Here is a 27,537-nt window from a genome sequence, read left to right as displayed (position 1 = left end):
CCCCTTTTTTTCGGTGCAAGACAAAATAGTTATCTTTTTGTGATGTCGCACTAGTTGAGTGACACATCAGCATACCCAAAAACATTTGCCTGTAAATAGAGGTGTGCTCAAAAAATCGATACGGTAATATATCGTCGCGGGCCTCATTACAATGAACGTATCGATGCGCGTCAGAATCGATATTGGTCGTTAAGTTTAAATAGGCAGTTAACGTTTGCCTTTGCAGGTTGCGTTGTACCTAAAAAAATAAAAATGAAAACCAGAAGCGTCTTTGAAGTTAATTGCCTTCAATTAGTGCAAAAATAGCTCACCAGTGATTGGACGCTGTGTCTTGCGAAGAAAAATGAAAGCAGAGGAAGAATATCAACATTTATTTACTTATAAACTCAACATGGCACATGGCAACCAATTTTCCTCTATTTTGTTGAAAAAAAAAAAATGAAATGGAATGGGTTACATGAAAAAAAATGCTGTTTTTATTTCCCCAGATATTTCAAATAAGCACATTTTAGAGCTGTCATTTTAATACTTTGATATTTTTGCTCATATCGGCTCATGCCTATTAATAAATTTTCCCGGTGTGTCTGTGAAAAATGCTCCTTGCTAGACCAGGCATGCCGCTTGGTGCTAAACCAGAAGAGCTACTAACAAAAAAAAAAAAAAAAACATTTTTGTCATCCAGCATATAAACATATCCTTTAGGTATACATATGACTGTTATTATAAAATGCAAGTCAATTAACGTCAAACATCGGGATACGTATCTCCTTGAAGATCATGTATTGGGATGCATGTGTATCGCGATACGTATCGTACCGTGAGGTTGCCGGTAATACGCAGGCCTACTTGTAAACCAAACGAGGGCAGAGATGATACTGTGTCAACCTATCCGCGCTTGTTGATGAGTGACTCAGAAAAGCGGCTGTGTATCCTGATGTCAACAGTCCAAGTCAATAATTCCTAGCAAGGATGTTGTGGCACGCAAGCGTGCCATGAGTAGTCATCAGAAGGGCCACGAGGCTCCGTGTGCTTGACGTATTCAAGTGGGGAAGTGTGAGTGGTTATCATGACACAGGTTGCATCAAAGTTAGCGCCAGCCAAGTCATTTGACAAGATTAAGCGGGGCTGCATAAGTTGTACGGGGGGTAATTTAGTGTTTTAGTGGCCAATGAAGGCATTTATACCCGCTAATTATCATCTCATGCGTCATGTTAATCACTGGCTCGAAGGCTTCAATGATTGACAAGCCTACTGCATGAAAAACATGCTAGCTATTAGTTATTTTATAATGGATACTAGGGGTGTGAATTGCCTAGTACCTGACGATTCGATTCGTATCACGATTCACAGGTCACGATTCGATTCGATACCGATTAATCCCGATACGAATGGTCACGATTCGATACCGATTAATCCCGATACGAATTTATAAGTCGATTGTTGCGATTTTTTTTCATTCATATTTAGAAAATACTAATCAGTAAGCTTGTAGAGTGTAAGATTTATATGAAAATGTATTATTTATTTATCTGAAATTTCAGTCTTATAGAGGTTGTAATCTGTTTCATGTTTGAACAGCATTAAAATAAAAATATTAAGGCTTAATGTGCCGTTCATATAACATTCTTCCATGCTCAAGGTGTGAATCCTAAAAAAAAAACAAAACAAAAAAAAAAACGATTCTGCCGATTATTGAATCGATTCGAGAATCGCGCGATGTAGTATCGCGATATATCGCCGAATCGATTTTTTTTTTAACACCCCTAATGGATACAGTATTTCATTTTAGGCAGGGTACTTTATTTAGAGTTACATTATTTTATTGGTTATTTTTGCTTGTGCTTGTTACCATCTTACCGCTCGTGCGTTGGTGTATATTTATTTATAACAATTGTTTATTACCAATGCTGGTATATGCTGTCCTACCAGTGCTCGTATTATTTCCCACACTTGTGTAATACTGTTGTTAAAACGAAATACTTATTGTTTCTTATGGTAATGCCAACATGATAAATCCTTTGTATTATTAAGTATTTTTTTTCCCTTTGGTTATTTTAATGTTCATTGCTCTCTGGGTGCTGGTTTGTGATTGCGTCTTAAGGTTAGTTAGTTAGTTAGTTAGTTAGTTAGTAGCGGAATAGATTGAAATTTTGAATGGGAGATGGGGGTGGGATTATAAATGTTCTTCTTCCCACTCCCTTTCTTGCAGAATTGGACTTTATCTTTTGTTTTTTGTTTACTTTTCTCTTTTTTTTCTTTTCTCTTTGTAGAACCTGACACCGACTGCGTGCACACCTGTAAAGGCACCAATAATGTTTGAAAGGTACAAAGTTTTTTTTTTTGGTTTGTTTTTGTTTATTGGGCATGTACACCATTAAAAGAAATATGTAAAACTAAAGGATAATTTTACACACATAGTCATCATTAAGCACCGTTTGCATGTTCAAAAGGGAGTAGGAAGAAGTGCAAAAAAACAAACATCTAATCCTATCCTAGGAAAAACACAAACTTGCATATTAAACAACTGCACTTGTACGTGCATATTCATACATATGCAGCATCGTGCATTTAGTTCATAAGCTAACATGCTAACATCAGCACAAGACTTTCACTTACCTTTTTCATTGCACCTTGCAGCGCCCCTTAAATCATAGCCACTCTGATTTCAAGCAGCTGTAGTAAAAGATTGCAAGTACCAGGCTGGCCTGCCAGCAGTCCATCTCTCTCGCTGCAAAATATGACTGTCGAGCACCTCAAGTTGTAAATCAAGCAAAAAATGAGGGGAAGAAATTCCACCTACAAAGCTACAATAATTAATGTCCAGAGTTTCCAAGCACTTATTAAGTGTTGTTAAAAGGAAAGGTGATGCAACACAGTGGTAATCATGCCTCTGTCAAGCTTTTTTTTTTTATTTCCATGTTATGTTCTGAGGTTGCATCCCAAAAGCGCAGACACAAATAAGATTTTAACTCTTTATTCGAGAACGCATCGAGAATTACGAGACGCCAAGCCCCCCTTGGGCTGTGGAGATGCACAGAGGAACAGAGGTAATAATCTGACACACACGCACATTTCTCAGACAGCTTATATAGACCGTGAATCGATCTGACTGGCTGTGGCTAGACATGTGGGTAACAGGACTGACATGGAATTATCTGATTGGCTGTTGACCAGATAAAGAGATTAAAGGCTCTTGACATCACACAGCTCCTCACATCACATAGCTTAAGACCAGTTGAAACTAGATGCCGGTTACATCAGTTCAAAACAGACACTTGACCTCACCGTCATGACCCAAACTTAACCCTTGCATGACCCCAAACTAAACCCTGGCATGACCCAGATATCACAATTTCCAGCAAAAAAAAACAAACAAAAAACATTTTCTTAGGTTGAACATGTTGAACTGTTTTTGTTCGTTTCACATTCTAACTTCACTCTTTTTTCTTTTTTTTTTGTATTATAAATGTATCACATGATGCATGTAATATTTGATTAGTGTTATTTGATTACATGAATACTGTTAATGATTAAATAAATTCCTTAATCATTTGAGCTCACAAAACACACATGAACCCAAGTAGGACTTTGTTGGGTCTTGTGAGGGAATCCCAGACCTGCACCAAATTCCTTTGCATAAACATTGTTGTGCATTACATAAAGTCGCATGCAATCAGAAGAGGAGCCAAACAAACACAAAAGATACGGTTACGGTCTCAGGCATGCAAAGACATTAGGGGAAAAAATTGTGGTTAGTGACATACTAAAATCACAATCAAGCAGACATCTTGGCTCGTTTAGTTGATGATTAATAAAATATGACTTCAGAGAAAGGATTGTACCATTCAAAGAAACGCATAAACGCTGAAATTGAACAGCAGCCAGCGTGTGCGCAGACAGCAACAGAATACCAAAAGGAGATTCAGCAAGTTGCCTCGAGTTCCTCCGAGATTAGAGGAGGGGGGAAGGAAAGGAGACGAGTTGGAGGAGGCAGAAATGAAGAGAAATGAGGAGCAGCAGCGCGGCAGAGAGAATAAAAGGAGGTGCGGAGACCCATGCGGCTGCATCTCTGCTCTCAGATTGTAAGGATCCCTGAAGTGTGCATGGGTCTCGGCTGGCTGCAGTCCGCTCTGCGTGGACTGGCTACGGGCCGGCGGCGTGGCTCGGCTCGGGACGCCTCCGGCAGTAAGAGCCATTGAGGTGCACGCCGCTGGTATTTGGGCCATGTCGTGGGGGGAAAGAAAAAGATTGCAAGCAGTCTATCAAGCAGGGGAGTGAAGAGAAGGTGGGAGGGCAGAGGGGGGGCTATGGACGTGCCGGAGGACGGATCGTTGTTGACGAATCAGACTGAGTACGGGTCGGAGCCGAGCCGGGGAGACGCGCGTCCTTCATGGGCGGTCACGGCGCTGGCCAGCGTGCTGATATTCACCACCGTGGTGGATGTGCTGGGAAACCTGCTGGTCATAATCTCCGTGGCGAGGAACCGTAAACTCCGAAATGTGGGTAAGAAGCGAAAACCGATTGCTACGCTGCACACGTGTTTGTGCACGCGCGCCCGCGTCAACAAACAGCCTCGCGCACGTGGCGAGAAACGAAACAAAGCGTGCCGTTTAAATGCGACTCAACCTTGACTGAGTGGATGACACGACGCACGTTACACGATTGGTTTCAATTAATTCAAGTGGCAAACCGAGTGGGGTGTTTTCTACAGTCTGCTTCATTCATTAGCCTGCAGATTAATGAGTCTTACGAAACTTGTTTTATCAATGGAGCGAATCGCATTCCACACAGCGCCGAGAACCCGACTCGGGTTTCACTTGGGCTATTTGCTGCAATGGTTTTGATCATGTAAAGTGTCCATAAAGGGATAATGACAAGCAATAGATCGGATAATTACTACATAATCGTGTGTGCTGTGTTCCATGCACTTAATTAAAAGTGTGTGATAACATATGTACAATTGGGGGGGAAAGTCCAGATGATAAGTGATAAGACTAATTGATTTTGTCATCAAATTAGACAGATACTACTACCCTGTAGTCATGCATTGGTAACTTGGCACATTTATTTTAAGATCACTCGTTCTTCTGTGCAGCTCATGGCAGCATGGAGGTGCTCTGATATTAAAAGCTCGATTCTGTTTGAAGTACTCTGTACTGGAGTGGTGCCTGGATCTTTTCTGAAGCAAAGCTATTTAAATTTGAATGTATTCAAACAAAAAGCAACTCCCTATACATGCCAAGTTTACAGTCATATAAGGGTCTCAATCTTGCGCCGGGGTGCATTTGTGACCTGCAGGATGTGTTGCGACCCCTTACTTGAAGCCAAAATTTTGACGTTAGTGCTATGTTATGCCGCGTCGTTGCCCTGCCCCCCCAGCGAAGAAGGAAACGATATATCCAGTCCTTGTTGTGTACTGAAAGGTTTGGATCCCAAATGCAGACACAAATAAGATTTTCTCACATTTATTCACATCGAGAGGCAGAAACTCAGAGACGCTGTACACAGGAACAGGTGGACAATAATCCGGCAAACCGCGCACAATTCTCAGACTGCACCCACAGACGGTGAATCGTAAAGGGACTAAAGAACGACATCACATAGGTCCCAACATCGCCTAAAGGATTAAAGGTTGACATCATGTTTTGTAAACAGACACTTGTTACATCAGTACCTAAACAGACACATAACAGGTCGTGACAGTCCTAGTCTTTTTCAAAACCTTCAATGAAGAGAGGTTGGTGATGAGAACATCCAATTTCAAGAGAAACAGCTGACATACATCGTTGTTGTTGTTGTTGTTGTTGTTGTTGAGCACAGGGGCACCTCGTCATGTCTTGAATGCACAGACAGAGTTGGAGTGCTCAAGAAATCAGACATTATTACGAGTATGTAAAGTACCAGAGAGATGAGAGAGAGAATCATGTTCATCTTCTTAGGTGTTAAGAAAGATTGAGAAGATTGGATAAGTTTGTGTACCTGGACAGAACCCACACACAGAAAGATTCTTACTTCATACAAAAACCCAGTCAAAAAATGTTTGTCACCAGCTATTGGTATCCAATATACTGGATCACACGGTCGACCTTTGTACATGGGACCAATTCCGACTCAATACCACAATGATAAAAGCCCAAAGATTGAATGTTAACCATGGTTAGCGTGCCATTTGTTTTTAGTCAGCTGGGACATGAGTCTCCATCCCCTGCCGTGAACCTGAACTGGATAAGTAGTCGGCCTGTGGAAAATGGAAGGCTGGATGGATAGCTAACCAAATCAGTGTTATACTAGTCATTCAAGAAAGTAATTGCACTCAATGTAGCAAAAAAAAAAAAAAAAAGATTTACATTCTTGTTTATGACCACGCTGGTTGAATAATGGTGAGGAACTCATAAAGAGTAAAACGGGCTCTTTGCACAGCTCGACTACTTCCTGAACTTAATAGCACTGCTTTGTTTCCTGTCTTTCATGAGTGGACAAAATGATTAATCCAGGTGTGTCTGGCCATTGTTGTCGTGTTTAATGAGGTCAAGGCACACCTGGATTCATTAGCTTGTCCACTCATGAAAGACGGACAAAGGAGTGGTATTGAGTTCATTGACCTTGTTTTGAAAGTAGAAAATCCATCCATCCGTTTTCTATACCACCGATTCCTTTTGAGGGACTCGAGGAGCGAAAGCCAATTGGCGCAAAAGGTAGACGATACCCTGGCGTGATCGCCAGTCAATCACAGGGCGCATAATAACAGACGGGGACTTGGATTCAAACTCATAGTCACGCCCGAGTGGTAACTGAACCAACACCATGTGCACTGAAGTCAGGCAAATGACTGTCGTAACTTGAGTATTGACTGGACTTCAATAACTGCAACTCAACTGCATTCCATTTTTAAGGTCTATCTTTTTTTTCCACAGAAGCTGTGGCTTTAGTTTCTCTTTCTGTGAATGTATTGTTATGAATTTCACCTTTCTTATGCTCGAGTAGTTTTAAATAAAACCAAAGTATTTGAGAGCCAGTAGGAAAAAGAGCCAAAGCAGCAGGTTTAATGCTGGAAGGTCGCCTGGACTGGTTGGTCGGATATACATCGGTCATCAAAAATGATAAGTTAAAGGTGTGTTCAAGGAATAAATAACTTTGCAATTGCTTCTTGGCCATGGCTGATAAGCATAAGTTCATCTGTCTGATAGCACATCCTGGATTGGCTGGCAACCAGTTCAGGGTGTACCCCACCTACTGCCAGAAGTCAGCTGGGATAGGCTCCAGCACCCCCGCTGTGAGGAGCGAGCGGTTAAGAAAATGGATGGCTGGATGATAGCACATAAACAAAGGAGGAAAACAAAGTGGGACACGAGGATCGAGGCATCAGGCAGAGGGAGCGAAGGGAACAGATTCCCTCAGGAAAGAATGAGGCAATTGTGAATTTCTCTCTTTTTCTCTCTCTCTCTCTCTCAGTAGATGCTTGTTAAGGTATCTCAATATATGGCTTGGGAATCTTCTCTATTCCCAGAGTGCTGCTCCGTAATTGGCTTCTTCATTAGTTCAGGGATTTTAGACCATCTTTGCTACAATGTTGGCATATAAATGAGGAATCCAATTTCTTCCCATTGAAGTATCCTTCAAGGGATTTGCTTGCTCATTCACACTTTGCGATTTAACCTCAATGAGTCATCAGACATTAACCAATATCAACTCACTGAGCAATGTTAGGAGTAAGTGTTCCATCTTTTTTTTTTTTTCCTCCAAATTTATAGTCAACATGTTTTCCAGTACTTTTCACAGTTATGTAGACATCTTCCAGAGAAGAGAGTGCATTACTAAGGCCTGTAATGTGTGCTTGACCTCTATGCTGCCACTAATATGTAAAAAGGAGTCTCAAACAGCATTCATGACGCACACTTGATATTTAAGGTGTCACTGACACTTCACTTCAATATTGTTTTGTTTGTAACTGCTTCAAAACAAGCATGGTTTTGGAATGCTGGCAAGAGCCAGATTGATTGATATTGTGATTCACTCAAGGGAGGTTCTCTTAGTGATGGGCATTACAGTTCTTTTAGGTGAACTGAATCACTGCGGGCGGGCGGGCAGAGACAATAGATAGATAGATTGATAGAGACCATAGATAGATAGATAGATTTGACACAATAGATAGATAGATACGGTAAACACTATAGCTAGCTCGGTAGCTAGCTAGAGTGATCGATATGGTAGACACTATAGATAGATATATACGGTAGAAACAATAGATAGACAGACAGATAATCTTCATCTGGTGAGGGCACTGATCTGTATGTATAACTGGATAGGTGGTAGCCCAAACATGCCCGTGCAAGCCGTTGAAGCCACAGGGCGTCGATTTTACCACTCCCATCTCACGAGCCGACTACTGTATATACTATACGTATACGTACAGATTAGACATCAACGGCTCATAGGCTCCTTAGTATGCCGTTAACCCATTCACTGCCATTGACGTGTATATCCGTCAATGGCAGTGAATGAGTTAATTGTGTACATCAACTTCCGATGTCATTCACAGCGACTGTAACAACAGTGTAGGCAGAAAATGAAAGCTACTGTATTGTGCTGGGCATGCTCTTCCTGCGTTTTAAACGTCATTAAAGCAGCCTTACCTTTCATTTCGTCCGCTTCCCTGCGACACAGAACTAAAACAGAAGTGAATTTGAGCGATTCAGCGGCAGGAAGGACCACATTTTATTATCAGGAAATTGCAGCACTGCAGTAGGCATTCACCTCGAAGAATTGGGGCGTAAGTGACAGATGCCCAAGTAACATTACATGAGCCATTAAACTTGATTTTTTTATTATTTTTATATATATATATTTGTAATGACGGTCAGCATAATCAGTGATAATACGCAAGTTCCAAATTGAGTAAGCTATTATTTCGATTGAATGAAGAATAGAAGGATTGTGGGAAGCTTGGCTGTGTTAATCGAGCCAGACCTCTCAAAACTCACATACTCGGAGACAAATGCATTCCTCATAGGCATGATCTGGTTCGCAACATCCTCTTCATGAATATGAGCAAAGGGCTTGATTCTATTGTTTCTATTTCTTGTTTAAACCTATTCTCATTACTTTATTTTACACATTTTTTTTTTAGTTATTAAATTCCTGCTTATTTTCTTTTCTTTGTTGACCAGAAAAAAAATACAATAATTCAAATTAATTTAAAGAGAAACTTGTAATTTAAGTAACCCATTTTTTTATTATAAATTAAATGTTGTTATTATACCCTGGTAAATCTTATTGCACATTCCATAGCGTAATGAATATACATTAGCTGTCACCTGGTTCACTAGCTCTGTTTGACATACAGCTCTTTAAAACAGAGCATAATGTTGGCAACATCAAAAAATGAGTACACAAAGTTGAGTGGGGGAAAGATGTAAGCGAAAGTGAGAGAAGCGTTGCTCTGTAAACATCAAGGTTTGGGACTGTTTCAGCCGGAATTGGAGTCTTGGCTTCTGCTCGAAAAAAAAAAAAAAAAAAAAAAAAAGAAAAGTATCATGAAGAGCATCAGAATTTTATTTGCGTGAAATCACAGCATGTGTGTGCTGATTCCCATTTGACATGAATTCGAATGTGATTATTCATTCTGAACACAGCTACATCCCAGTTTTAGGAGGGTGTGCACCACAATATTTCAGTTCAATTTGACCTTACCCTCAAGCAGATTACAGCAAAAACAGTTGAGTTGGAACAGGTCGCATTAAGGTTTTGAAATGAGTCAAGATGGCAATTACCATTATTATTAAATGTAATGTAATGTAATGCAATGAAAGCTTTTATTTTGAAGTTGGCCCCCGCAGCGCGTTCCGCGGACTACGTATGTACGACCCGAGTCCCGAACCGTAGTGTTTGATGCATATGACCCTTGCACCACTCATTAAAAAAAGAAAATGTCCTGTTTATGTTTTACACAGCCCTTACTTGATTGTTTCTATGTTTTTACTTGCATTGGGACTTAGTTTAAAGAAATTTGGGACATCCTCTTGGGAAGTGGGAAGGTTAGGCAGTTCTAAAGCTTTGCTCTATCCACACTCGCATGGCCAATGACACACAAAGAAAGACATTTGATTCTTTTCCACATAGTTGCCCAGGGTGAGAGGTGGTAGCCATACCTGTTCGGAATTATTCATGTGTCACCAACTGAGTTGTTACGTTCTCCCCTCAGAGCAGAAGTATGCTCCTTTGTGTCTGTCCGTGAGAAGCACAACGGACCTGAATATATAGCCGACCTGAGTTTTTGGATGGGCTCATGAATTTTGCAGCTCATATTCGTTAGCTTGAACAATATTGGGCTCTATATTAGCACAGGCACATAATAGGTCGTGAACTCTGGCGCAGGCCGTGACACCAAAAGACTGTGGCGATTGTTTTCATATTTTCAGAGGTTGAACTGGACATACAACTCTAATTTAGGCAGTTCTGTATTGTGGCCCTTTTTTACTATCAAGTACTATCAAGAGGAAAATGAGGGCCAGCACACTCAAAAACAAAGAGTTAGCAGCAAGCATCAACAAAGTCTGGGCTTCCAGAGGACCCCCCCCCCAAGCAATGCCACGGTGCATCCAGGCAGTGATTAAGGCAAAGGGAACCCCCCTTCCCAAGAAGTGTCATGGTTCAGGTTTTGGCCAGTTACTTTCTACCAAGTACATATTGTACATTATGAATGTTTCCCCCCCCCCCCCCCCCCCCACTTATTAAAATTTGTCAGAGCAGTTCTCAATGGGGTTTATGTATTTGCCAATTTTCAGTTATTTGGTGGTTTTGTAATAATATCTTCTTGTGTCTCTGCCGGGTCTGCCCTATCCTCCCTTAATGGATTTATCCCTGCTTCTGCCTGTCTTACAGTCTCTTATCATCTTTATGGACTCTCTTCCTTTGTCCTTCCTTCATACTCACTGCCAAGGTCGCGCTTCACTTTGCTTTCTCATTGACCTGGACTGCTGAACCTCCGAGTTTCTCTTTGAACGAAATACGGTTGTAAGGTTATATTGGTGCTGCATGTACCACCTGAAACTGTATTTTTTTACAATATGACAAATAGATCATTTAATTCTCGGAAAGCTGCTAAATACGAATGTGCCATAAATTGCCTTCATCAATTATTAAATCAATAGCTGTCTCTGATTTGAAGTTTGTTTTCGTGGCTTCGCTAACGCTTCGCTCCTTCAGACAAAGCTGTTTTTTCAGATCATACATTACATCCACCGCTTGCTTAAAAATGCCTTTAACACATAAATCCAGATTTGGATTGAAGTAACACAAGATTTTGGTGCCACTTATCCCTCTTTGCAGACCAGGATTTGTAACTCACAAGACCCCTGAGCTGAAAAATCTCCGAGCTCTATCCTTGCTTTGCAAGTCTATATTTAAGCATGTGAATGAGTTGACGTACTGTAGTAGCTTTCTATTAATACCCGAGAGGCAGTCAGCAACCATGTATAATTAATACAACTCCTGCTTGTGTTGCTTTTTTCTTTTTCTTTCTTTCTTTCTTTTTTTTTTATGAAGTCTGCAGGGTTTTCTTCAGGTCACATGCACACAGTTATGGAAGGTGGAAAGATGATGCTCAGGGAGTATTATTCAGTCTTCCCTCTGTGCCGTTATATAACGAATCATCCTCACATAAGAATGTGTGCGTGCCTCTGAGAGATCTTCACCTCAAATTATCTTTGTTTGAGTCGCTGTTGTGCTACAAATTTTCTTGTTTATTACTATTCAATTTTGCTTCCTTCCAACGCTTCATCTGCAACATGCTGTCCCTCGTGACCTGATACGGATTTAATATTCAGTTGCAAATCCTTAGCCTCGAATAAGTGCATCAAACTTGTGAGACACCGATTTCACCAACTGTTGCAATCTTCTTTTTGGATGCTTTTTCCGGGCTTTCACCACTGCCTCTTTCAGTTTGGTCTTTGTTTTGGGGAGTGACTCCAGTCACTCTCCTCTTTATTAGTGACGGAGCGTCAGCCCGTTGAGAGGTAGACGGCTGGCTGTCCTGGGATTTACACTCCTGGGGGAGGCCGTCATTGCCGTCCCTTCGGGGCGACGCTCAGTGAAGATATCGAGGATCCGCTGTCCTCTTCAAGATTGATCGTATATTGTGTATGCCAGGTGTTGGAGGGAGAGTCTCCGCTTGCGTTAGGTTTAAAGAATCTAGAAGAAAACTAACAGAGTCCGGATTCGAACTGTAGGCACAATGATTTATTTGACAGAGACACACAAACATGACATATATTCTGGCCAGAAAGGAGAAGAAGTCCGTTGAACAAAGAGGTCCACTGGTTTTTATAACTTACTAGACCACGTCCAAACCTTTTCTTAGGGTGTACCATCTTAAGGTAACTTAACGTTATTGGCCACTCCAAAATATGCCCACTCCTACATATTAGCCTAATTGTTCATATGAATTTCCTTGGCCACTCGAGTGCACCACAAGATAGGAGTTTAACTTGGTGCAGTACTATTTCGTGACCATTGGGGGCACTGTTACTCCACGCAAATTTAGGCCCGTACCCTTTAGCCTACTTTTAGAGTTGCCCTCTGTATAAACCGAATGTTTTGGCGAGCTCACGTGTAGCTGTCCGGTCGTAAATCTTGCGGACAAGACATTTTTATGGTTTTCACCTGCTTTTGGGAGGCGCACTGACTCTCTTTCCCCACTGCGCTAATTCGTTGGTCCGATTCGCAACCTTCGACAAGCTACCCGTGGTTAGAACTTGTAAAAAAAAAAAAAAAAAAATCTAAGTCAAAGGGTCAGTGCGCTTTGTACATTTTTTTATCTCACAGAATGCCTCCAAGCACAGCCAGCTTTAGGAAGTTTACATTTAGACATTTACTACAATGTGGTTCACGTAAAATATTTCTCAATTGACAATTGCACAAAGAATGTGTTTGTTCCTTTGTTTTATGATGATCTCCCAATCGGTTTGGCTTTTCAGTCTATTTTGTGCTGTCGTCATGGAGATTATCGAGCCCATCCCAGAAGGAGCCGTGTAACTAGTCCAAGTCATGACATGACATTACCTACTTGTTTGTTTGGAAATCCTGAGCAGATCATTTCTTTTGTGAAGCGTTGGCCTTTGCGTCTCTTTCCTAAAGGTTAAACCGTCTCTTCACGCAACAAAACTTGGTCCACAAATATTTGACTCATCTGAGTGCTTTTTGGAAAACTCGTGCCTGACATTCCTTATTCTTCCTCCTTTTGTTCATGAAGTCTTCTGCGAAGACAAGATTTTGATGCATGCGCTCCGGCTCTCTGGAGGTTGCTGCTGCTGTCACACATGATTGATTTCCAGACTTTTCTTTACAGCTTTCAAAACATTGCTGTCATCAACTGCTGATGTTTTTCTTTGCTCTACTTAGTCACTGTCTTTTATTGAGCACGGTACTCTGTTTTGGTTCTTCCGGACTCTCCAAATAGTTTTATTGACTTGTGCAATGGACCGATCTTCCATCACCTCTCAGCTTCACAATAGCTAGTTTTGTCCGTTTTATATGCTGCATTACATATCTGACTCGTAAACATGAAGATTTATATTCAAAATCTTCAAAATGGACATGTGCACAATGAAATGACTGCAAGAATCACATTAAGGATGCTAAATTCAACTAAATACAGAAGAATTTTGAGTCCATAACGTTTGGTTTAAGTTTGACAGCCAATATTATGATCTTTTTATTAGGGATAGACCGATAATCGGCTGGGACGATTATCGGCACCGATATTAAGCATTTCGACGAATATCGGCATCGGCCATTTTGAAGAATCATATGGCCGATAATAGATCCATTTAAAAACAAACAAAAAAAAAACTTCAAGGAACTAATTTAAATGTTTTTGTTTTTGTTTTTTTTCAATTTAAATTTTCAGAGGCGCTGCTGACCCTGGGAACTCTCTGCACCATCTGTTTTTGTTTGAAATTAAAACTAAGATAATTTAAAAAATAAATAAAATACTTCAAATTTATTGAAATACTTTGTTTAGTGTAAAAAAAAATTGTTTGTTTTTATTTAACTTTTGAAAACATGCCACTGCACCAGGGAGATCCTGGGACTTGTTAGATTTTAAAAACAAAGATGTCTATTGACTAAGATAAAAAAAAATAATAATAATAATAATAATCCAATATTTTACTAACCCTAAAAGTTGCTCAATAAGTATATACTTTAAAATTAAAAAAAAGAACTGGAGTTTGTATTTTTTCTAAATTTTGATGCCAATATTTTCCCTTTATAGTGAAAATTAATATCGGCTCCAAATATCGGTTATCGGCGTCATTGGCTACTAATAATCGGCATCGGTATCGGCCCTGAAAAAACCATATCGGTCTATCTCTACTTTTTATGGCTTGTTAAAGCCACAAAAAGATAATAATAATAATAATAATAGAACACAACTAGACAGCATAGAATTACACTTACAGGATATACCATTAGGTACACTTGAACTATCCATTTAAAATGGTTTATTATTGCAGTTGTACTTAGCAGAGTTCAAAACAAAAACGAGACATCTCTAAGAATAATTAAGTTCTCCAAAATACGATGTCAAATAATTGACTGTCACTTCAACTTTGCCAGTTTTATGTGTTATGTGCACGCACGCGTACAGAAGGTCACCTTGAATCAGCTAAAGAGGTTGATGGAGCGGTTCTGCTTTCCTACTCACCATTACAAACCATTGAAAGTGATCCAACTTCATAATTTCCTCATTGCTGACATGACACTTCACTTTGAGTGCCGTATCGCACAGCCGTCGCATTCAGACATTGAATGGTGATAGTGTGTTTATATATAGAACGCCTGACTTGTGACTTTTGGAGACATTATAGTAATGTAAACATTGAACGCTGCATCCCACAACTGTGTTGTTCTTACTGTTTCTCCCTACTTTCACTGAACGATCCTTCCCACAATGCCCTTGTTCTTACCGTTTCCACTCTCATTTGTCTTACTGCGCTACAGTTTTGCAATTCATTTATCTTTGCCGCCGACCTGCTCTGCTCTTGTAGGAATGTTTGCGGGCAAATTGAATGGCACCCCAGTCCCTTTTAAAAGCTACCCTATCTAAATGATTAGCAACTGGTCAGACCCGAAAGCAGACAGAGAGAAGAGAAAGGAATTACTCAGAGACTTCAAAGTAAACAAATAAAAAAAAAAAAAAAAAACAGCTCAGAGTGGACCCATCAACCCTCAATGGGCCCGAGCAGCCTCTCCGGCTTCTCAGGATGACGACATGCATTAACCTCCACCATGAAAGATTTTTTTTTTTTTGCATGTACACTACTTGTCACTTTTTGCAAAAGTGATGTGCACCCGACATGTCACTTCCGCCATTATGGGGACAAGTCCACCCTTCACACATTGCACACAAAAGGATAAACGTGTAGGAGAATCTTCCAAAACATCAGATTGTCGGGTGTTTGACATCCTTGGTCGGGAAAGGGCAAAATCTTGACCAAGAGATTCTCTTTGTGTGTTTACCTGGCCTAACGTCACAGAAGGGTGACTTATGGTTCTTAAAGTGTGCCTGTGTGTTCAGAAGGTGAAATATCTTTGTGACCCGCTCCTACAAAATGGTCCGATTAATGTACAGTTTGCACGAAAATGTCCATTTTGATATTTCTCCACATATAGCCTCCTTGAGATCTCTAATTTCATTTCCCAGCAGCACAAAGGTCAAAATTTAATAGAAGTGTATGAAAATAAGCAATTATTAGACAGTATGCATTGTAACTATGGGAGTGATTTTAGCCTAGCTTGTTTGCCCAGTAGGAGCTTAAGATTGCAAGCGGGTCCGGCAGGGCTCTGCGATATTTGCGCTGGTCCATTACAGCAACGTTACAGTATGTGACAATCCTGTTTTCTGGGTTTGGTCAACAACTGAACCATGATTTGATCGTTACCTATTTCCTCAGCACAGGTGATGTCATCTTCAGTTGACAGCAAGTGGAAAAATTTGTTATTAAAGGTATTCATTGTAGAGATAGACCGATAAGGTTTTTTTGGGCCCGATACCGATACCAATTATTAGTAGTGAAGGATGCCGATAACCGATATTTGGAGCCGATATTCATTCTCACTAAAAAGGGACATCAAAATTTGGAAAAAATACAAACTCCAGCTCTTATCTTTTTTTTTTCTTTTTTTTTTTTAATTTTAAAGCACGTTTATTGAGCAACTTTTAGGGTTAGTAAAATATTTTTAAGTTTTTTTTTTTTTTTTCAAAAATCTTAGTCAATACACAAGTTCTGGGATCTCCCAGGCGCAGTAGCATGTTTTCAAAAGTTAAATAAAAACAAACAATTATTTTCTACAAAAAATAAGTCTTCAAAGATTTCAAAATATCCAAAGTATTAAATTTTTACTTATCTTAGTTTTAATTTCAATCAAAAACAGAAGGTGCAGAGAGTTCCCAGGGTCGACAAAAATGAAAATAAAAACTTTTTTTTTTTTTATTTACATTTAAATTAGTTCCCTGAAGTTAACGCTTAAAAAAATTACAAATAAATAAAAAAGGATCTATTATCGGCCATATGATTCTTCAAAATGGCCGATGCCGATATGTCTCAAAATGCTGAATATCGGCACCGATAATCGGCCCAGCCGATAATCGGTCTATCCCTAATTCATTGTTCATGAAAAATAACAAAGTTATTCCATGAATTATAGACAAAATATCTTCTTACAACTCTGTGGTAAGTGGGTTGTATACCTTTTAGGGTCACTGCTCAGTGACGGACTCGAATGCTGTGTCTGTACTTCCAAAGTTGCGTTGGTTATGTGATGGAATCATTTCAGGTGAGAAGTCGCTGTGTGCATGAATGCCAAATAATTCAATTAAAGGTGTCGGAAGCTCACTATTTGCCAGAAATGTAGTTTTCCCAACTTGCAGGTCAACCGCATGACCAAACGAATATTAACGGATATTCAAGTCTGGAACATGCACTCCATGTTCAATGACAATTTGCAACTGGAAATGTAGTCCAAGTCCTTGCACATCCCGCTCCCAACTTTCCATTTCCCTCACTGTACTTGAATGCCACCATCAATCACTGCTGACCTTCGTCATTTTAACGTTGTTCCTGCCAGCTGAGGTGAGCAGAAGCTCATCTCACGAACAACCGGCTTCCATTTCAGCAAAGTGGTCCCGAGGTCGTATCGGTCTAAATGGAGGTATGGGACGGGAGGGAGTTTAATAAAGAGCGTGATAGAGAGAGTGTGAAGGATGGGAAAAGATAGATGAGATGATGGATGTGGGAATTGAAATCCGTGTGAAAAAGGGAAGACTGGAATCATCGGAAGAGCTTTGGAGCTTGGAGAAGGACATGGAAGGTCGTTCAGACATTTATGTGCCGTAAGCGGCAGAACGTCAATAGTAAAGCTTAGCATGTCACCGGTTCGCTCTCCCCACGGACTCGTCTTGGAGCGCTTGAGTCAGGCCGATCATGCTCACGAGTGCGCTAAAATCAAGTTTGGTTCCACTGACGTATGACTTTGCTTTTAACTCTTTGATGACGTATGACGTAGCGATACGTCATCAAAGTCATCATCGCCGCGTACATATGACGTATCTAAACGTTTTTTCAAACAAGAGTGTGCAGGAAAGGAGCAAGTGTATGTTGGCACTGGGTTTGTTGTCTAGCGTGGTGCAGTAGCAGAAGAAAATGGGCAGAAGAAAACGGTTAACTCTGGAGGATTGCTTTTTGGCTTTAAAAAAAAAACATCCATCGGCTCATCAAAGCATAATGGCGGCAATCAAGTTGCTGCACATCGAGGAATGACGCTTTGTTCGTCGAGCAAATTCAACTAGCAGCCGTCGAGCGACGATGCGTGGAGTTCATAGCTCGTTTCGCCCGTCACGTCGATGACTGGATGACTGGATGACAAGCCAATTGTTTTGGGGGGGGTTTTTATGCACAATAAACTGTTATTTTGTTATCAAAAGAACTTTTTGGAATTATGTTTATTGCAGGAAAACATTATTTAGATGTTTGAGCTGTCACAAAAGAAAAAATAGTAGTGTTAAAGTCCAAGGTGTGCTTGAAGTGTTTTTTACAAAATGTTTTGTTTTTTGCACTGTTTTGCGATTAGGTTATTGCACTTGGTCAAACCTCGACGTCGGTTAGATTTCGATTAATCGTGCAGTCTGAAATATCTGATTATAAGTAGAAGCTGTTTATTTGGCACAGTTTCTGTTCTGTGGTTATTCCCACATGTGGACGTAACATAACTGATATATTTATGAATGTCTGCCTACTATTTATTTTTGTGTCACATTAAGCATTGGACACGTGGCATGCATACAAGTTGCCAGGGAATGCAGTAAATGAAACCTGAATTTGAAGTGTGCGTGATAGTTACATTACAGTTCTTTTAGATGAACTGAATCACTGGAATCAGTTCATTTAAAAGAGCCGTTCAAAAGATTCGTTCATCGTTGACGTGAAGAAATTTGGACCCACGTTGAAGGATCTTGGCACAAGCACGCTCCCCTAGTGAGTGTCCTTCTATTTTAGTCTACTGCCAATTTCCAAGTTCTCTTCTGTCTCTCCTTTTACTGACACACTCTCTTAGGTCAGACTGCTGAGTCGGTAACTTTCCCGAGACATGAAAACCGATTAGAGATGAGTGATTACCGCGGCTTTGTTTGGCTTTTCTACATTCACTTACGTTTAATTTTTTTCTTGATGATGAATGGAGTTTCCCCTTGACGGCACATGACGGAGACTATAAGTCAACTTGCTGGACGATTAAAGTACCGGTAGTGCTGATATTCTAATACATTTCATTGTACATTGTGCTTTCAGTGTACGCTATCAATAAATAAACACATTATTTACGATGTAAAGGGCTTTGATTTATCTGTCTAATTAATGCTTCTTAAATCGTAGACAGGAACTGCAAATATTAGCTCTCTTCAGTGGTCATTTTAAGAGAAATTATACTGTTTAGTGATGGACTGATGCAAGAGTACAAGTAGGGGAAAGAGGAAGAGTGAATGTCGAGCCAAAGGCTGATTAATAAGCAGTCAGGAGTGCAGACTCTTGGAAAGCGCATCAAACTTGTCAAAAGCGAAATATGGAGGCAAAGTCACCAAGTCCAAAACAAGGCTACATTTAAAAGTGGCAAAAGTTGCTGGGGCAGAGATTGAAGCGTTGGAGTGATTTGGTCTCTGTGGCCCTGAATAGCAAATGCAAAGTGAGTTTTATGGTGCTGCCCGATATTTTAGGATAATAGTAACTTTACACCAAAAACCACACTGCCCTTGTTTTTGCCACTGATGTTATTATTGCTCAAGTTTGAAACTGTTGAAACGATGCCGGTTTCAGAAGTGACCATTTCCTTTCTCTTAACAGGAAACGCATTTGTGGTGAGCCTCGCCTTTGCCGACTTGATGGTCGCCTTCTACCCTTATCCTTTGGTGTTGTATGCTATCTTCCATGATGGCTGGTCATTGGGAGAGACTCAGTGCAAGGTACGCATTTATTTGAGTTACCACGTGTCCATGTTGTCACAATGGCGTTTCCATCCAAAGGTTTCACATTTTTAAAGCAAATTTAGTGCTGAAAATGCACTTATTATGCCCGTTTCCATTTGTTCTGTTTTTGCCAACATTGCGCGGAGACTCCGCCCCTGTAGGTGGCAGTATACACTGTAGAGATGTGATCCAACACTCATTTAAAAGAACAACAACAGGAAGTGGAATGCGCCGTGAGATGACATCGTATGACTTTGCTTTTTGCTTGTTTGCTGTTTTCTATCTAAGATTGCATTAATATTCACTTCTTTAAAAAGATTTCGCCCCCCCCCCCCCCCAAACATACCTTAATTTATTTTCTGCCATTGCTTTGTGACGACAAACGTACGTATGACGTAATATCAAAACGCACGGTGTGTATCCGGTCCCGTCAATGTTTATTCGCAAAACCTGTTTTCATAGACAAAATTTGCATTTTCCTTTATTCGATATGCTTCAAAAAATACTAAGTACTAATACATTCGTCCCAAATAGTATATAGAATGAATTTGGCATCTAAAATTTGCACAAATTTGGCACAAAAAAAAAAAAAAAAAAAAAAAAAAACATTCCCACGGACAAACTTGAGCAAATTCTTCCCTAACAAACGACATATTGACAAAATGAGACAAGACAAAATTGCAAAAGACATCCAAACTTTCATATTTGAGACCATTTATTCCCATTTATTCATTCCCAGGACATTTTCGCTGTTTTACTGGATTTGGACTGATTTTGCAAGGCCCATAGAATATTGTGTCCTATTGCAATAAAAACATGGAATCTACCAAAAGAAAGATTAGAGCCTCTTCTTTCATCAGGAAAAAATGCACATTTCATTTTGCATCAATTAGCATTAGAATATGGCTAAGTTTCATCATTATTCACAAATCTGTTTAGAAAGAGCTTTTTGATCTCTTATACTCTGCTGCCACCTACTGGCCGTTTTTGTAATAACTACCATTACGTCAAGCATTCTCTTCAGTTCAGAGGCTGCATCAAAGCCAAAACGTGTCAATAAATCTTTGGGAGCATGATAATATTTAAAATAGAACGTATTTATACGTTTTTGGGAGTAAATGAGTTCATGTTTTGAAGTACCTGTTTTGATTCTCTTAATGAGTACCCACGTATATCTATTGACGCGTCTAAATGTCCTCGTCTTTCAGGTAAGCGGCTTCCTGATGGGTTTGAGCGTCATCGGCTCCATCTTCAACATCACGGGCATCGCCGTCAACCGCTACTGTTACATCTGCCACAACTTCACCTACGACAAGTTGTACAGCAACCGCAACACGCTGCTGCTGGTCACGCTCATCTGGCTCTTAACCGTGACGGCCATCGTGCCAAATCTCTTTTTTGGCTCCCTGCAGTACGACCGCCGCGTCTACTCGTGCACGTTCGCGCAGACCGTCAGCACGTCGTACACCATCACGGTGGTGGTCGTCCATTTCTTCGTGCCGATTTCCGTGGTCACCTTCTGCTACATGAGGATCTGGATCTTGGTCGTCCAGGTGAGGCGCAAGGTGAGATCGGAGGTTCGTCCTCGCATCAAGCCCAGCGACTTGAGGAACTTCGTCACCATGTTTGTGGTGTTTGTGCTTTTCGCCATTTGCTGGGGGCCGCTCAACGTGATCGGGCTCGCCGTCGCCATCAGCCCCGAGGAAGTGGCCCCTCGCGTGCCCGAGTGGCTTTTTGTCGTCAGCTATTTCATGGCTTACTTCAACAGTTGCCTTAACGCCGTCATCTATGGCCTGCTGAACCAGAACTTCCGCAGGGAGTACAAACGCATCGTCATGTCCGTGTGCTGGCCGCACCTCTTCTTCCAGGAGACGTCACGAGGAGGAACCGAGGGCATGAGGAGCAAACCATCGCCAGGACTCAACAATAATGACTTAGCCAAAGGAGAAACGCTGTGACGACGCAGTTTGTGTCTGCTGTGCCAAAGCCTCAACAAGCAGTCCAAACATGATGGTGGCGTGTTCGACATTAAACTCATTATTAGCTCCCAAAACACCACAAAATGCAGCTGATTAAAACCGGATAAACATCCTGCACATTAAAAGGCAACAAACCATTCGATCGACCTGTTTCGATTGATGTACTTCACCGAACCACACGACTCGTCATGAAAATATGACGCAAGTCTACAATAGCTGACTAGAGATGTGACGGTTACAAATGTTTTTTTTTGCTTTATTTTTGTTTGCTTTTCCCCTATAATTGGACCATTCGTAATATGAAAGGTCTCTAAAAGCACAATAATATATTTAATAAAAGCCGGATCACAGTGTACTTCTGCAGTTTACAGTATGAAATCTTAGTAACGTTTCAATCTTAGTAATGATGAGAATCGATACTTTGTCTATGCATTTTAGTCTTCATCTGATTCCAAGTGAAGCGTGTTTGTGAGTAGTGCTACTTTTTTGAAACTATCTTAGTAAAAAAAAAAAAAAGCTCGGCTGATGCAGGCTGATTTTCAGGCTGTGTATTCACATGTGCATGTAAAAAAAAACAAAAAACATTTTTGTTATCTTGCTGAATGTAAATTATTATATACAATAATTGCTTGTTTTATTTTTGCTTTATTTCAAATCATCTCAGTTTGTGGTTGATTGACATCTGTGCTAATAATGTTATTTTATTTTATTTTTTTTATCCAAAATGCCACACACGATATACAGCAGTCCAAAAGAAATGAGCTTTATGTAACCAAATGTGGTGTTTATATGTTTATTAGACATTTAAGATATTTTTAGTCAGTAAGTTTTGTAATTGTCACTCTGCTGTCGATTTTGAATGTCAACTTTCACACGCCAAATTTTGGGATAAGTCAAAATTGTTGGAACGTTTACATTATCATGCACTGTGATGTGATATTTGACTTATTCAAGCATCTTTGATCAGATATTATTGACATCAGTCGGTGACATAGAAAATGTAATGAAAAAAAAAAGTCAATTAAAAAAAAAGACAAATGGAAAACACTTGTCCATTTTTGTCTTTTTTTTTTTTTTTTTTTTTTACTATTTTATTTATTTATTTATTTATTTATTTTTACATTTTTATGTTTTGGGGGTGAATGCACACATCCCAAAAATGTAATAATAACAATAACTCAACTCAACTTTATTTATAAAGCGCTTTAAGAACAGTACAGTACAAATACTGTACAGTGCATTTAAAGTTGGAAAAAAAATGTACGAATCTTCACGATTTTAAATGTGATCAGCATATGTGCAGCGCAAATCACATTACTGGCTGCACATTTCCAAAAAAAAGCACAAATATTCCAATTGGTATATTTTTGTACAAGTTGTGGCCTCCTCAACTTGTACTTTCTTGTCTTTTTTTTTCTTTTTTTTCTGATGCCACAAAATGGGCTGATGATGTTGCCGATGTATGAACCAAGATGCTATTAAATCTGATTTCACCGGCTTCAACATTGAAGTGGCGTCTTTTGACACCAGGTTTCTGAAAAGTTATTTCGATGAGCTGCTTTCCCCTCGAGGCGTATGCACAAATTTCAAGAATGCTTCCTCAGGCTTGCATAATGAAACGAACTGTTGGTGAAAACAGGCCGATTTTACTGTGTGTCAACCAAAACGCTGCAGACGTTTCATATACAATTGTCTTCTCATAATATCTTCATTTAAGAGCATTAGAGATTTCTACAGCAAACTCTTCCTCTCTCTGGTGTACTTTTAACCTTTCGATAGAGTTGACAACATCAGCATGCACCAGATACGACGACTTCTCTTGGTTATGACTGACGCCACTTTTTGCGGGGAGGGAAAATCAACAACAACAACAATGCACCAACGTGTTCTATTAAAAGAATGTGGTGCCACACACGGCTCACTGATTATGACAAACGTGCTTGGGAGGACATGAAGACGGAATTCTCGGTACAAAGTGATTAGATTGAGAGGGTTCATGAAATCATTTTCGGCTGCCCATAAAAGAAATGAATTTTTCAATCCCCATACTCATCTGTAATGGAAAACGTGTCAACTCACAAACACAGCTATGACATTTTCTAATTGTGAACTTGTTTGAATGTTTTTCTGCATTTATATGCAGATTTCCACCCTGATTTCCAATGACAATTTATTTGTCAGATTGTTTCCATTTTTGGAGGGGAAAAAATGACTGCATTCGTTACTGTTTTCATATGCGCTCAAGTTTGCCATTGTTAATGATTACGACTGTCAATTAAAGTATTTATGATTCTCTTTAAAATGTTGTGTTCATTTTTCTCGTATTACTATTGCCAGGCTAGTTGTTAGCAGTTACGAGAGAAAAGAAGCGCACGCTGTCAAGACGCTATCGTGACCCTGCATGATCGATGACGCGCATGCGCAGAAGTTCGGCCATCTTGGATCGCAAACTACGGCAACTACACGAGAACACACATTATTTTTTTATTTTTTTATTTTTTATAAAAACATCCATGTAAAGTGGATGCGCCTTACTAGAGTAAGGCGTCTTTTTTTGTGTGTGTTTTTTGTTTTAATAAAAAACATCCATGTAAAGTAAGGGTTTTTTTTTTAAACGACCATGTATAGTAATTTTTTTTTATTTGTTTTTTTAAATAATAGATGACCATGTAAAGTAAGGCGTTTTTTTTTGTGTTTTTTTTTAAACGACCATGTATAGTAAGTTTTTTTTTTATTTTTTTTTTTTTTTTAAATGATAGATGGCAATGTAAAGTAAGGCGTTTTTTTTTGTTTTTGTTTTTTTTTAAACGACCATGTATAGTAAGGCTTTTTTTTTTTTTTTTTTTTAATAAAAGATGTCCATGTAAAGTAAGGCATTTTTTTTTTAAAACGACCATGTATAATAAGCCGTTTTTGTTTTGTTTTTTTAAATAATAGATGACCATGTAAAGTAAGGCGTTTTTTTTTGTGTTTTTTTTTAAACGACCATGTATAGTAAGTTTTTTTTTTTTTTTTTTTTTTTTTTTAAATGATAGATGGCAATGTAAAGTAAGGCGTTTTTTTTTGTTTTTGTTTTTTTTTAAACGACCATGTATAGTAAGGCTTTTTTTTTTTTTTTTTTTAATAAAAGATGTCCATGTAAAGTAAGGCATTTTTTTTTTAAACGACCATGTATAGTAAAGCTTTTTTTTATTTAATTTTTGTATTTATTTATTTATTTATTTTTTCTTTTTTTAATAAAAGATGGCCATGTAAAGTAAGCCGTGTTTTTTTTTTAAACGACCATGTTTAGTAAGGGTTTTTTTTATTTAATTTTTGTATTTATTTATTTATTTATTATTATTTTTTTTTTATAAGATGTCCATGTAAAGCAAGGCGTGTTTTTTTTTTTTTAAACGACCATGTCTAGTAAGGCGTTTTTAAAAAAAATATATATTTATAAAAGATGTCCATGTAAAGTAAGGCATTTTTTTTTTTTAAATGACCATGTATAGTCAACATGCACTTCTTAAATAAATGAAGGCATTAATTCCGAAAATTAATTGGAGAACAAACACAACATCGAATGAAAGAAGCTTATAGGAAGACATATTACTACATACATGCATATTATGTGTAAAAAATAAAATAAAATGGCGTGATTACTCTGTTCTTATTTCTCTTTCTTTCTTTCTTTCTTTCTTTCTTTCTTTCTTTCTTTCTTTCTTTCTTTCTTTCTTTTTTTCAGGCTCCATGAATAAATAATTATCTTTGCCAAAGGAACCTGGCCAAGCCCCAACACTTCATAACACGCAAAATTTGTGTCGACGGCTTTCCAGCTCTGTTTGTTTATTAATCGTGCCGCTACAGGCGCTACTCAAACCACATCTGCGATATCATTCTGCCATAACATCTCAAGCCATGACATGCGTAAAAAAAAAATGGATAAATAGGATATTTCGACAATATGCTGCGATGTCTCGGCACGATTGGCCAACGATGCGGGTGTCAGTGGTGATGCGATATTCATTTGCTGTGCCGTGCTGAGGTGACAAACAGTAAAACAAACATAACACAAAGCTCCAGGATTTTTATTGTAAAAAAATAGATAAAAAAAATGATAACATGAGGTCTGCACTCCACTGACTTTGTTGAAGTATTCTCATCATAGAATTGGTCAAAACAGCAAAACTAATGTCGCTATAACTTTTACAGAACTTGTATTGTTAAGCCTATATTTTATATGACAAATTAGGATTCCTGAAGAAAATTCAACTTTCACAGTGTGTTAGTCCGTTTTTTTTTTCCATCTTCCTTCTTTCAGTCAGCATGCGTATCGGCAGCCATTGTGAAAGATGGCAGGCTCGTAATTGATGAAGCCATGAAAATCGTGTTGGTCACGCCGTGCATAATTTCACTTGGAGGTCAGTGTCTGTCATCGGCGGCAGTGGAGTCGAACAAATGCTGACAAGCACTTTGGTGTCGCTGGGCATGAAAAAGTGGGCACGAATACATTTCCCTCGAAATCTTTGCTTGTAAGGAACGACAACGTCAAGACCCGATCACAATCGCGCAAATCATTTATTGTCGGCCACACGCCTCCCGGGTAAAAACAATGAAGGCTGCCTTTGCATTTACGTTCATATACTCCAAACTCTCGCACGCACTCTGATGAATTGCCCAAATTTTCCATAGTAAATCATACATAAATCGATGAATCTATCGGTCTATTTTCTATGCTGTTTTCAACTCACGTGAAGCACTTTTTGGTATGAAAAGTTTGATTGTTGCTTGATTAACAAACGTGCCAAATTTGTGTGATGAAAAAAAGAGCCCCCAATTATATAAACTAATTTGCTCCCAAAAATGAGCCTTACTATAGTAAGGCGTTTTTTTTTTTGTTTTAATAAAAAACATCCATGTAAAGTAAAGCGTGCTTTTTTTTTTTTTAAACGACCATGTATAGTAAGGCGGGTTTTTTTTTTTTTTTTTAAATAAAAGCTATCCATGTAAAGCAAGGCGTGTTTTTTTTTTTTTTAAACCATGTATAGTAAGGCTTTTTTTTTTTTTTATAAAATAAAAGCTATCCATGTATAGTAAGGCTTTTTTTTTTTTTTTATAAAATAAAAGCTATCCATGTATAGTAAGGCTTTTTTTTTTTTTTTATAAAATAAAAGCTATCCATGTATAGTAAGGCTTTTTTTTTTTTTTTTTAAACGACCATGTATAGTAAGGCTTTTTTTTATTTTTATTAAATAAAAGATGTCCATGTAAAGCAAGGCGTGTTTTTTTTTTTTTAAACGACCATGTATAGTAAGGCTTTTTTTTTTTTTTTTTTTTTTATTAAATAAAAGCTATCCGTGTAAAGTAAGGCGTTTTTTTTTTTTTTTTTAAACGACCATGTATAGTAAGGCTTTTTTTTTTTTTTATTAAATAAAAGCTATCCATGTAAAGCAAGGCGTGTTTTTTTTTTTTTAAACGACCATGTATAGTAAGGCTTTTTTTTTTTTTTTTTTTTTTTATTAAATAAAAGCTATCCATGTATAGTAAGGCTTTTTTTTTTTTTTTTATTAAATAAAAGATGTCCATGTAAAGCAAGGCTTTTTTTTTTTTTTTTTTAATAAAAGATGTCCATGTAAAGTAAGGCGTGTTTTTTTTTTTTTTTTAGACGACCATGTCTAGTAAGGCTTTTTTTTTTTTTTTTAATTAAATAAAAGATGTCCATGTAAAGCAAGGCTTTTTTTTTTTTTTAATTAAATAAAAGATGTCCATGTAAAGCAAGGCTTTTTTTTTTTTTTTTTTTAATAAAAGATGTCCATGTAAAGTAAGGCGTGTTTTTTTTTTTTAAACGACCATGTATAGTAAGGCTTTTTTTTTTTTTTTTTTATAAAATAAAAGCTATCCATGTATAGTAAGGCTTTTTTTTTTTTTTTAAACGACCATGTATAGTAAGGCTTTTTTTTTTTTTAATTAAATAAAAGATGTCCATGTAAAGCAAGGCGTGTTTTTTTTTTTTTTAAACGACCATGTATAGTAAGGCTTTTTTTTTGTTGTTTTTTTTTT

At 38.5% G+C, this 27,537-nt stretch overlaps 1 protein-coding gene across 2 annotated transcripts in view; it reads left to right on the top strand.

Moving 5' to 3' along the window:
* Positions 1-22,047, top strand: part of LOC144033415 (melatonin receptor type 1B-B-like) — a 31,519-nt gene extending 9,472 nt beyond the window's left edge. Inside the window, exons 3-6 of one of the 2 annotated variants that reach the window (XM_077541486.1) lie at positions 2,271-2,323; positions 2,983-3,047; positions 19,395-19,513; positions 20,725-22,047. In XM_077541486.1, the coding sequence (XP_077397612.1) occupies positions 2,271-2,323; positions 2,983-3,047; positions 19,395-19,513; positions 20,725-21,474 (987 nt within the window). In that variant the 3' untranslated portion in view covers positions 21,475-22,047. Of the gene's footprint in view, positions 1-2,270; positions 2,324-2,982; positions 3,048-4,363; positions 4,504-19,394; positions 19,514-20,724 lie in introns of those variants that run through there. The other variant, XM_077541487.1, reaches the window with a different exon arrangement.
* Positions 22,048-27,537: the final 5,490 nt, after the last annotated feature.

This window comes from Festucalex cinctus, chromosome 13 (assembly GCF_051991245.1).
Source record: "Festucalex cinctus isolate MCC-2025b chromosome 13, RoL_Fcin_1.0, whole genome shotgun sequence".
Taxonomy (NCBI): domain Eukaryota; kingdom Metazoa; phylum Chordata; class Actinopteri; order Syngnathiformes; family Syngnathidae; genus Festucalex; species Festucalex cinctus.
This window is presented reverse-complemented; position numbering and strand designations above follow the sequence as displayed.